This window comes from Pelobates fuscus, chromosome 4, assembly GCF_036172605.1.
Source record: "Pelobates fuscus isolate aPelFus1 chromosome 4, aPelFus1.pri, whole genome shotgun sequence".
In the NCBI taxonomy this organism is placed as follows: Eukaryota; Metazoa; Chordata; class Amphibia; order Anura; family Pelobatidae; genus Pelobates; species Pelobates fuscus.
In genome coordinates, this window is record NC_086320.1 from 302,327,443 (window position 1) to 302,340,733 (window position 13,291).

The 13,291-nt window shown below is 45.2% G+C and overlaps 1 protein-coding gene across 1 annotated transcript in view; it reads left to right on the forward strand.

Annotated features, from left to right (window-relative positions):
- The window catches only part of LOC134608053 (probable acyl-CoA dehydrogenase 6), a 115,617-nt gene that overhangs the window by 21,387 nt on the left and 80,939 nt on the right, over positions 1-13,291 (forward strand). Inside the window, exon 2 of the mRNA XM_063450684.1 lies at positions 7,006-7,126. Coding sequence (XP_063306754.1) covers positions 7,006-7,126 — 121 coding nt within the window. The remainder of the gene's footprint in view (positions 1-7,005; positions 7,127-13,291) is intronic.

Below are 13,291 nucleotides of genomic sequence, written 5' to 3' on the forward strand. Positions count from 1 at the left end.
ATTACTCTACATATGCTACAGATGAGTTATATCACTGCAAAATACATGGCATTAAACCAAGGTTTAATCACAGCAGTGGTTGAATAACCATAGGTTGTAGGATGTGACTCAGATAGCAAGCATTGACACAGTTGTCTGTGATACTAGCAGAATTTCCTGTCTCATAATACATGGAAAAGACAACAACTGGAATACACCATAGTAACCGGTCACACAGTGGCGGATCCAGAGCCTAATCTCGGGAGGGTCACTTGTAGATTATTTCAAGAAATAATCCAGGCACAATAACCACTACAGCTCAGTGTAGTAGTTATGGTGCCAGTAGTGCCAGGATCCCATCCCAGATTAAGTAGTCAAACCGTTTAAGAACAGTTTGACAACTTAGCTGGGGTCTGCTGGGATATAGGAGCAGTGGTATGTGTTAGGGGTGAAGTGTGTGTGAGTGGTGAAGTGCGTGTGCGTGTGCGAGTGCATGAGGGCGGCAGTGTATGTCAGGGTTGCAGTGTGTGTGTTAGGGGGCAGTGTGTGTGTGAGAGCTGCAGTGTGTGTGTGTGTGTGTGTGAGCGGTGCCGTGTGTATGTGAGGGTGGCAGTGTGTGAGAGTTGCAGTGTGTTTGTGTATGGGGGCCAGTGTTTGTGGGGCAGTGTGTGTAGTGTGTGTATGGGGGCAGTGTTTGTATGGGGGGGAAGGAGGGTAGGGAGGCTCTTTTTTTAATTTAATTAAAATTAATGTACTTTATGTCCCCCCTCCCTTCTTACCTTTACTGGGAGGAGGGGGGATATATTTCGATCCCTGATGGTCCAGTGGGATTCCCTGGTGGTCTGGTGGTGAGGTGAACTCTAGCCCGTGCTCCAGGGCTAGAGTTCACTCTCGCAAGATTTGGAGCGTTGCCGTGGTAACCGCGGCAACGCTCCATGCTCGCAAGAGGAGGACCCAGAGGAGCTGCAGGCTGAGCTCCCGGGCCCTCTCTCCCTCCCTGCCGGCTGTCAGCACAGTGCCTGTGGCCTGGGGAGGGAGATCTCTGATATCCCTCGCCGGTCTGCAGGCACATTGCAGGGCTGGCACTTGGACACTGCCAGCCCTGCATTAGCCAGCATGGGGGAATCTCGGGTTGGGGCAATTGCCCCGTTGCCCCCCCCTGGATCCGCCACTGCGGTCACACCTATCTCTGACGTATCTGCATAGTATTTTGCCTACTTTATCCTTTGTAGTGCTATGGGATATCCCTGACACTAACTATCATATAGAATGTAAATGTTACTGGAATGTATAATACAAAAACGAAAAAGTAGGAATGCCAAAAGAGTGAAATAATCACTTCTAAGATATGAATGGAAATCTACAACCTTATATAATGACAGCTAAATGAACAATATCTGTAAGAAGATATATAAATCGCACATAGAATAATAAGAGTATAAATGAATGGACACGCAGGATGTATATATATAACTCACAAAATGTAAGTGAATCTCAGGCCCATCATCCTTAGTCAGAAGTAGTCTTCAGAATAATATGTGGAAGATCTTCTTTTGTGCTTGTAAAATAAAGAAAACCAAGAGATAGTGCAGATAATATGAAAAATACAAAGAATTTATTACAAATTGCACTTACAAAGGTCCAAATAAAAACAGTATGTAATCCACTGCAGGGTGGAGATAAGAATACAGCAAGTAAGTCCCTCAAATGTAGTAATCCAACGCGTTTCGTCCAATGGACTTCCTCAGGGATTGTAATCCTCTTCTTCCCAAACTTTGTTTAAATATGCAGCCACAAACACATCCAATGGAGATCACCTGTGGAGTAGGTCTGTGGCAAGCGTTTCATGCTGGAACGCACTGAAGTCATCCGGCGTCATTTCCGGTTCCGATTTAACAAAAGAATATACCATGTGTTCCACGTTGGAACGCAACACACCAATAAAACACAATATATCTGAAAGTGTCCCATCTGGAAAGCGTCTGTATATATAAAGAAACAACCAAATCGGTACCTTAATAGAATAAAATAAAATAAAATTAAACAAGGTGCCGATTTGGTTGTTTCTTTATATATACAGATGCTTTCCAGATGGGACACTTTCAGTCATAGCCCTCTAACAGAGGATAATTGAATGCTTAGAATTGGCAGCCATATTGTGCTGGAATATCTTTGCATTTGAAGTAAAGTCAAGTATAAAAGAAATATAGTTAAAACCTTTGGTTAGCTGTTAGGATTTGCCAGTAACCGTTTTACTTTGAAGTACATAACGTAGTGAAGATTTATTTATTTTTTCATCATTTTCAGCCAATGGATTGAAACGTGGAATGTCATGTATTCTGACAACACTGATTTCAGTTCCCAGAGATCTTTCACTTGTCACATAAATTGTCCAATAAAATGAGACAGATGTTTATAGAGTTGAAGGTTACTTGTTATAAGGGTCGCCAGGTGAACATTTAGGGAAAACGTGGAAAAATATGCAAAATTAAAATGTTGCCATCTGTTTTTGAATCTAAGAACATTTCAATCTTAGTTTACACCTGGTAGGTCAGAATAGAATCTTCCTGAGGTGTTACACATGCTTTTGTAGTAAAATGATTCTTAATATCTAAAAACACAAAAGCATTCTGAATTAGCTAATTAATGTGTCTATTTTCCCTCAAATGCCAAAACATGTTTGTGTGGCGAAACCGACCTCGCCACGTGTCCTTGGAGGGGGCTGCTTGCCCGCCTCTTGCCTGCTGACTATGGCCCCTGGGAGATTCGGCCCTTTAAATACAGTATTTGGGCATATTGTATTTTATTGTGCGGCTACTGGCCCTTTAAGCACAGTGGATGGACTTGCTGAAACTTTTTGGACACTTCCTCTTCCCCTCCCACGGATCCATTGTTCTTCAGCAGGGTGTTGTCCCAGGGACACTGCCAGACCAGTGGGAACTGGTCTGAGCAGGAAAAGCCATGCTTGCAAGTGAAAACAAAGGACTTTGACCTAACTGTTAAACCCCTGAACCTATTCAAGTGATTTTTGGATATGTTTGTCCCCAAGTTATACTGGTTAAAATAATATAAGTTTTATGTATGTACGATGTTAACTCACAAAGTTATAAAAAGTGGAACTTTTCAGCTTGGAGATAATTGAGTAGATACAGTAATTGACTCAATTATCTCCTAAGCAGAAGGGAGGAATATGCTGGGTGTGTTTCTACTGTCCCATTGTGTCTGATTGGCCGCTGTACTTGCATTGTATGAGTTGTAATGTGTTTATTGGTTGTTCTGCAAAACCCTGGAGGCAGTACTATGTTTTGTGGATTGTGAATAAAAGAGGCTGTATGTGCCAGTACAGACAGTTCCTGTTTAACCCTCAAAGTGAAGTGCCGTCTCATTATTGGGGGAGGATTTATTGCATGCTGTTCCAGTTTGACTGCTAGGAGTGCAAACCTATTCGTATGGTTCCTATTCAACTGTCTACAGCATTCAGAGGCTTGAGAGGATTCATATGCTTCTCTGATTCGGTGATTGTGGTGTCTGCCAGAGTGCTTGGAGTCCTCAGGAAACGCTAGGAGCATCCTTTAACTGAGGTACCCAGTCGGGGTGCCAGGCGATCCGTTACAGTTTGCTTTACAGATTTTATCCTTGTGAAATGCTCAAAAATCATTTTTTAGTGACAGAGACTTTTAAAGTAATTATAGTTATCCATATTTCAGTTCACTTACACAAGTGTTTCTCAATCAAATTATTTTTATTATTACTATACATTTCCATAGTGGTTTCTCTGATGATAGCAATGTCCCTTTAAGATCCTCATGCTGAAACATTTATGTTGTATATGTTTCATGGAATGTAAAAACTATCAGACTGAACCATAATATTTCATGAGTAAGACCAAGAGCTTTAAAAAAAAAAAAATGTTTTTTTCTCTGTGGCTTTATACAGTGCATTAATTGGGTAAATCCACCTTCTGTGTGCTTGGAACGGTAAGAATAAAGTAAATGTGGGATAAACAAAGTGAATGAAGAAATTGTGCTTTAGGAGATTACCTCGGTTAGCAAATTAACACTGAATTCTCAGTCGTACAGCCATATAGACACATTCCTCCACAGCTAGTTTTTGTCTCTTGACCAGTTTCACCCTGAGGTGAGCTATTGATAAATACCTAATTCAAACTACCCATTGTATAACCTCCCTGAAGTAATTAAATTAAATTCCCGGTTAAAGAGATACCCCAGCCAAAAAACTTTTTTCTTTTTTTTTTTTATATAAAATACTTATTTGGTTAGAGTAACCCTTACTGGCATGGTCTCCCCCTAATATATATATATATAAAAATAATAATAAAGAAATAAGCAATAAAGCTTACCCCTCAAGAGACCCACATTAGTCTGGCGCAAGAGCATGCAGCATATTACCAATCACCTCCAGACCGCTGGACTCACCTATCGATGGTCAACCCCCAGATCATTGTGAGTTACGAAAGATGGCAAAACATACAAGATCTCCGACCCCATTGAAGGACCTGCCCTGCTAGCAACACTGGGACTCTCTAACAATACCATGGCCAGATTGGGCTTACCAAGCTCCCAACCAAGAGACTTGAAGCCTGTAATCTCAGAACCAGCTCACTACTGCTTTTAATTTTATATTGTATCATTTATGTTTAGCTTATACATGTTTTATTCTCAATGCTATGACACTAAGACATGTTCCCCTGTGGGTGACCGACACAAGTTCTGACGGTTTCGGCAAATAACAATAATTCAGATGATACACTCCACCCAGTGGTGGCTCCGGGGGGGGGGCAATGGGGCAATTGCCCCCCCCCCTCCCCGAGATTCCCCCCTGGCAGTGTCCAAGTGCCAGCCCTGCAATGTGCCTGCGGACCGGGAAGGGAGATCGCACTGTGCTGACAGCCGGCCGGGAGGAATCCGGGACCATCAGGGAATCCCACTGGACCACCAGGGATCGAAATATGTCCCCCTTCCCTTCTTACCTTTCGATACATTCATTTATTAATTTTTTTTAAAAAAAAGGCTCCCTACCCTCCTTCCCCCCCCATACAAACACTGCCCCCATACACAAACTACACACACTGCCCCACAAACACTGCCACCCTCACAAACACACTGCCACCCTCACAAACACACTGCACCGCTCACACAGACACACACACTGCAGCTCTCTCACACACACACTGTCCCACACATACACTGCAACCCTGACATACACTGCCGCCCTCACGCACTCGCACTCGCACACACACTTCACCACTCACACACACTGCACCTTTCACACTGTTCCTATATCCCAGCAGACCACAGGTAAATTGTCAAACTGTTCTTAAACGGTTTGTCTACTTAATCTGGGATGGGATCCTGGCACTACTGGCACCATAACTACTACACTGATCTGTAGTGGTTATTGTGTCTGGATTATTTAAATAATCTACAAGTGCCCCTCCCGAGATCAGGCTCTGGATCCGCCACTGACTCCACCCTCCTATTACCCCATGTTATTGGGGTATTACTCACGTTGGAGCCCCCACATTGAGCAGCAATAATATGCTAGACGCGGCTTATAACCAGCCACCCTTCGTAAGACAGGCTGATCCAGGCAGCCATCCTTACGCTCCAAATCTACAAGCTTATTCATAGTTGACCCTTATGTAAATATTCCACAGCATGACCATACGAAATGGTGTCATACCTCACTAGAACCTCCCTAACGCATAGAAGACCAGGTCACCTCTCCAAACTACATAAGAAAGGCAGTATTACCCAGAGCACATACATATGGAGAAGCTCAAGCGACCAATTTTTCTTCTCGAATAACCACCTAGCCTGCTACCTGACGCCAGACACCTAATCTAGAGTCCTACACACAACTAGCCTAATTTCAAAAGTGAATGTTTAATATAAATGACCAGAGTCTACTTATATTTTCTGTTCCTAGTACTAGATGCATCGTTATAACTATCTATAAATGTGCAATGATACTATAGGCTATAACTATGTCTATATCTGTAACATACTTGTTCATTTGTTTCTGTTTCTATGATAATATACCTAAGATTAAGATAAATCAATTGCACCATCAAAAAGGAAAATATATATATTTTTTAAACAACAAAAAACTTACCTGCAATGCCACACAGTGACAAAGTTCTCCCGGCAGTCAAGTCCTCCTACTGTTTGAAGTCACTGAAGAAAAAGAAAGTTCCAGGCAATTCAAGGCTTAGATAGCCATTTTATTGAACTACAGTGTCCAGCAGCAATGTTTCGACCCTAGGGTCTTTTCTTTTTATTTATTTTTTTAGAGTCCGAACAAGCTTGAAAAAGACCCTAGGGTCAAAGCGTTGCTGCTGGACACTGTAGTTCAATAAAATGCCTATTTAAGCCTTGGAGTGCCTGGACCTTTTTCTTTCTTCAAACTACTTCTTGGGAGTTGGTGCTGGCCCCAGGTTTGGTTGCACTCAGGCTTTATTTATGAATTGAGTGCAGTTTAATTTTTTGGTTTCTGGTACAATCCTCCTCCTGTGACATCACTCTCCCTCACTGAAGCATGGACTTCCTGGAGACCAGACTGAGGGGAGAATTTGGGTGGCATGTAGGGGAGCCGGTGACGCCATTATCCATCTGTCGCTAGCATGCTTTGTGTGCAGACAACCTGCCCGATATGCAGTGGGCTACATTTCTTTTCCAAACTGAAACGCTGCATAAACAGACTCCAAGCACCATGAACATATCAAATCACTGAAGCAGTCATGGTTCTTGGAGTAACCCTTTACCAATAGGAATTAAAAATAATTTGCTATTTGAAAATATTTAGGCGTACTATGATTAACGATTCCTATCCGTTGTTGAATGCAGCAAAAGTTGAAAGTTGTCTTATCACCATTTGTAACACATAATTGATTTTTTTTTAAATAAATTGCTTCAAAAATTGATTCAATCAATGCAGATGGAAAAAGGGCACTATTTAAACTGAAATTATAGCTAATTTTTAGCTATTTTTTTTATTCCATTACAGATTATTGACACTGAAATCAACCCCTATGTGGACAAATGGGAGGAGGCTGAACAATTCCCAGCTCATCATATCTTTAAAATACTTGGCAAAGCTGGTATTTTAGGAGTAAATCATCCAACAGGTACAATTATATCATCAAACACAAATAGGTTTATTATGGTCAATAGAAAACTAAGGTTAGGAAAGAGGAGCTGTGACTGAGTTGTAAATGTTTTCCAAATTATCATTTTGTTTTCCTACATTTTGCAGTATGCATTTTATTTTTTGACAATCTTTATTTTCCCAATACCAATGGTACAATATTCAAACGCAATAGTTAAGTACAAAAGACATAGAAGAATAATACCTAGTTATGCTAGCATAGTCATGCTGTAGTTTAAGCCAACCGCTAATGTCTCCGGCAGCGAAAAGATAAGTATAATATAGAATCTGCTGCTATGGACTCGTAGGTCTATCCCTGTAGAGTCTGGACAGGTATGACCCATCCAGAGCTCCCGTCGAGGTAGCACTCACAAAGCCACTGCTAGGGTTAGGTTGTCTCCGAAGTTACCATGTTATAGTTTTAGGCTAGGATGAAATAGTGTAGCGGGCGAAGAGGAGGGCCAACCAAGTATTGAGATGGAGGGAGGGTGAAGGAATGATGAGAAAAAGAGATAGATGAAGGAGAGGGAAAAAATGTTAATTTATAATAAGTCATATTATTTGTGGGTAGCGATACAGGAGAGAGGATTCTGGGTATCCTGAGTTAACCCAGGTACCTCTTTTTCAAATCAGGGCAGGCACTTCTTCTCATTGTATCTACCCAAAGACCTAACATCTCAGTCTGCTCTATAATAAATCCCTATACCGTTGATCCGTCCTTCCCGTCACAGGTTAGATGTCTCCCCTCCCTTACCTGACCGGTAATCCAGCCACATAGTCCATGTTTGTGTGTGTTTGTCTGAGGTGCCATTCAGCTGAGCTGTCATTGACACCATAGTGTTGATGTCTTCCACCTTAGCCAAGCCATCCGCTGCTGGAGTGTTGGAGCACCGGTTTGTTTCCACTGCAAAGGAATTAGCAGTTTAGCAGTATTCAAAATGTGTTTTGTGAGTGAGCATTTGTACTTTGATTGAAGTGTTTTAGTATGATGCAGTAGCATGGGAAGGGGCAGAAAAGGCAAGTCCGTCTCCAGAATTTCAAGTCTAGTGTTGTGGACCTGTTTCCAGAATAGGACTATGTGTGGACATGTCCACCATATATGATATCCCAATCCAACACCCTCTCTGCATCTCCACCACTTGCCAGGAATCTTGAGGTTTATGCAGTGTAACTTCTCAGATATGCTATACCACTGTGTCAAGAGTTGTAGCCCATTTCCTGTCTTTTTAGAGCACATTGATCCCAGGTGTGTGAGAATAAAGATCTTGTCCCATTGTGCTGTGAACTTCAAGGGTATCTCCAAGGTGCAGCCTGTTAGTATCAAGTAAAATGTGAATATCCCTCAAAACATATGTGCCCTGGTAGTGCATTGATGCTCAAATGGGGTCAATGCCCTTTGTATAAGTTGTTTGCTCGCGATGGATGCATAGAAGTTTTGAACTTGGAAGTATCAGAACCGTTCCATACCAGTAGGGGCCCGATCAGCAATCATATCCGCTAGGGGCTTCAGGCCCTCCACCGTGCTTCATTGCTTTATGTAGAACCAGTCCAAATTACCAAACCCTCGAAGCTCATGTGGGGTTTTTGTTGGCAGTAAAGAATGTCTAAGTGAGTGCCAAACCTCCAGTGAAACCTTTGTAAGCGGGCTACTTGGTTTCATACCTTGTTGTGCTAAGTCAGATCCCCAGACCAGGGAGGGAATCCTCCCTTAAGCTAGATTCATCTCTAAATCGATCTATAATTATTGAGTTTTCTGGGCATGCCAGGGCAATATGCATTTTCATTGCACTCTCATTCCCCATTTATTAAATAAGTGTTACAAAAACAAATCCGGTTTTATTTACTAAACCATGAATTGTTAGTAATTTACCAAGGAATGTAAAATTCTGAGACAAAATATCCGAGCAAAAATAAAATATTTTTTTTTTTAATGAATAATCCTGTATTTATTCACTAAACTGGGAATTGTGGAGAACTGATCACATTTTATTTTTTATTTGGGTTAGTGAGCTTAATAGTTGTAATCCCCTTGATAATTCTCCTTAGTCAATAAATAAATAAAATGAAGCAAATGAAAAGGAAGAAAAATGATTATCTTTATCTGTGGGTGAAGTAATTTTTTTGAGCCCGGTGAAACCTTTGTGGCTGATTTTTCAATGCAACGGTTCTTTGCTGCATTTGGCCGATTGACCTCCTGTGTCTATTGACGACATCCAAATTGTGCAAAATTGCAGAAGTCGATCCCTCCAGCAAATCTGTTCATAGGAGTATGTACAAAATTGTCACTAGCCATCCTGGAACTCTTGCTCTGGAATGGCTAATGAAACCTCAATGACACGGCCGGAGGTAGAGTTACACTTCTGGCAGCAGAGGGGTTAAACTCTGCATGTGCACGATTTCAAAGTATTTGGGTATTTTGGTTTGTAAAAAGCAATGCCCCAAAATGTGTGAAAGAAATGTAAAAGTAATATCTTTATTTCTTTATAAGTTCTGACTGGCAACAGTAGAAGGGGGAATATCACCACCACGATAAGGCCTCACAGGCACTGTGGCAGTATACCCTTTCGAGTATGGGTTACTACTGCCTGTGGTCGCCCCTTCCTAGTTGTGCCCAGGCTTAGAGCGATTATAGCTACGAGCCAGTGATTATGGTCGCTTGTGGAAGAGCAATCGTGGTATCACCCAAACACTAGTCGAGACTTAGTGAAGGGTGAAAAATAACAGTTTATTGCAGGCAAGATAAACAGTATTTATGCACATAGGGAGTCTCCATTTACAGCCCTCCCCCTCCCAGATACATGGTATTTCCCAGATACATGGTATTTCCCAGATACAGGAAGCAAAACACACAAAAAAAATCAAAAATACACACCATACAGTAACGCACCCCCACATGTCATACATCCCTGAATAGCTCCTGGTCCAAGCTATGAGCCCTGCAAAAAGTGGAGGCCCTGTACATACCCCAAAACAGTTCCAGAGACTCACTTGGTTTAGGCCGGTAGATTCAAACTTTGCGCCTAAACCATGCAGCGCGTCCAATCAGGAGAAAGGACGCAAGCAATTTGCACCAATCGGTGCTCATGGAGGGGAGGTGTTTCACCTGCCAATCGGGAGGAAGGGTGCAAAACCAGTTTGAATGGTAGCTTCTCCTATTGGTCGGCACGGACTTCATGGTGGCCAGCCGACTCATCGTCTCTCTCTCCACATCTCCACATAGGTAGCACCAGAGATAGCGCTTGTGGCGGTAGTGAGTGATGGCATTCCATCACACATCTCCCCCTTGTCCACGTCTGTCAGCTCGCTGCTGTTTGGAATGGACACATAGTCTGTGAGTGCTATGCCCGCAACAGCACTTGTCATTGGCAAGGCCCTACAGTCCTGAGGACTGGCCAGCTTTGCACCCTGCACTGACTTAGACATAAGGCGCCTATAGCCGGGGGTTCATCCAGCCCAGGCTCTGTTACACAGGGGTCCCATAGCCTGTAAAAACCCCCACCCAAACTAGTGTGCTCCCCTCGGCTGTTCCATCACCTGGGACTCTGTGGTATCCCTGCTGGCCAAGGATGATGGGAGTTGTTTGCTGAGTCCATCACGGCTCTGCTTCCCGTGAATCGCTGGGGTCATGGCTGGCCTCTGGGAAGGAGAGACGGCTGTGCTCTCCCCCTGGACCTCACTCAGTTGCTGGGGATTGAGATTGGTTGTCTCCGCCCCCGGGACCTCACACTGCTGCTGGGTAACGAGTCCAGTTGTCTCCGTTCCCTGGACCACACTGCCGCTGGGGACGAAGGATGGAACGCTTCTCTTCCTGGACTGCACACTGCCGCTGGGAAGCAAGACCGGCTGTCTCTACTCCCTGGACCTCCGCACGCTGGGTTCCCATCTGCCGCTGGGGAGGGAGGCTAACATCCTCTGATATAAAGTCAATTAAATCTGTGGGCATATCCTCCCAGATCAGTTGCACCACCTCTGCCGAAGGGCTGTTGCAAACCTCTTTTCGCTGGAGACCTCCCCCCTCGTCTTAACCATCAGGAACTTGTGGTCTCTCTTGGCTTGTATATCGACTGTCACCTGGTTCCAAGTCACTTGGAAAGTCTCCATCGAAACATTAGAGCCATACCAGGCCAGTCGCTGCCGCACCTCGAACAGAATCTCTGAGTAAGAGTCAGAGGATGCCATGCTTGCCTGCTTCACGTCTGTGGGTACCTCTGTTTATGGATTGCTTTAGAAGAAAGACAATCCCTGTGACACAAGTCAAGCCATAAGACTTGCTTTTCCCACAGAAATCACAAATTCGCAGTGATGTTACTACTGCAAAGGATTCTGCGTGGGCATATGCAAATTAGTTTAACAAAGAATCACATCTTTCAGAGGCGGCTCTAGACTTTATGAGGCCTTAGGCGAAACGCAAACATGAGGCCCCACTAACAAAAAAGTGTCACATATACACATTGACGCACTGTCTACCTGTGTATGTGCCTGAGAGTGTGTCTGACAGAGAGTATCCTTGTGTGTGCAAATGTATGTCTCTGTGAGCATGTTTGTGTTTTTGTCTGAGACCCTATGTGTATGGGGTAGCTGATGGTGAGAGGGAGCGGGGGGTGTGATGGTGAGAGGGAGTGGACGGTGATGGTGAAAGGGAGCGGGGGATTGATGGTAATGTGAGAGGGAGCAGGGGGTGATAGTAATGTGAGAGTGAGAGGGGTTAATGTGAGAGTGAGGGGGTTAATGTGAGAGTGAGGGGGTTAATGTGAGAGTGAGGGGTTAATGTGAGAGTGAGGGGGTTAATGTGAGAGTGAGGGGGATAATGTGAGAGTGAGGGGGTTAATGTGAGAGTGAGGGGGTTAATGTGAGAGTGAGGGGGTTAATGTGAGAGTGAGAGGGGGTAATGTGAGAGTGAGAAGGGGTAATGTGAGAGTGAGAGGGGGTAATGTGAGAGTGAGGGGGGTTAATGTGAGAGTGAGAGGGGGTAATGTGAGAGTGAGAGGGGGTAATGTGAGAGTGAGAGGGGGGTAATGTGAGAGTGAGAGGGGGGTAATGTGAGAGTGAGAGGGGGGTAATGTGAGAGTGAGAGGGGGGTAATGTGAGAGTGAGAGGGGGGTAATGTGAGAGTGAGGCAATGTGAGAGTGAGAGGGGGGTAATGTGAGAGTGAGAGGGGGTAATGTAATGTGAGAGTGAGAGGGGGTAATGTGATGTGAGAGTGAGAGGGGGTAATGTGAGAGTGAGAGGGGGTAATGTGAGAGTGAGAGGGGGTAATGTGAGAGTGAGAGGGGGTAATGTGAGAGTGAGAGGGGGTAATGTGAGAGTGGGGGGGTAATGTGAGAGTGGGGGGGTAATGTGAGAGTGGGGGGGTAATGTGAGAGTGGGGGGGGGCTAATGTGAGAGTGAGAGGGGGTAATGTGAGAGTGAGAAGGGGGTGATGGTGAGTGGGGGGAAGCTGAGGGTGGTGACGGAGGGTTATGCTGAGGGTGGTGATGCTGAGGGTGGTGGGGGGTAATGCTGAGGGTGGTGGGGGGTGATGCTGAGGGTGGTGATGGGGGTGATGCTGAAGGTGGTGGGGGGAGTGATGCTGAGGGGTGGTGAAGCTGAGGGTGGGGTGAGGCTGAGGGTGGTGGGGGGTTATGGGGGATGGTGAGGCTGAGGGTGGTGGGGGGTGAGGCTGAGGGTGGTGGGGGTGAGGCTGAGGGTGGTGCAGGGGTGAGGCTGAGGGTGGGCAGGGGTGAGGCTGAGGGTGGGCAGGGGTGAAGCTGAGGGTGGGCAGGGGTGAAGCTGAGGGTGGTGGGGGGTGAAGCTGAGGGTGGTGGGGGGTGAAGGTGACGGTGATGGTGGGTGTAGCTGAGGGTGGTGGGGGTGAGGCTGAGGGTGGTGGGGGTGAGGCTGAGGGTGGTGGGGGTGATGGTGGGGAGGGGTGATGGTGGTGGGGGGTGATGGTGGTGGGGGTTAAGCTGAGGGTGGTGGGGGGTGAGGCTGAGGGTGGTGATGGTGGGTGATGGTGGTGGGGAATGAGGCTGAGGTTGGTGGGGGGTGATGGTGACGGTGGTGGGGGGGTGAAGCTGATGGTGGTGGGTGTAGCTGAGGGTGGTGGGGGTGAGGCTGAGGGTGGTGGGGGTGATGGTGGGGAGGGGTGATGGTGAGGGTGGTGGG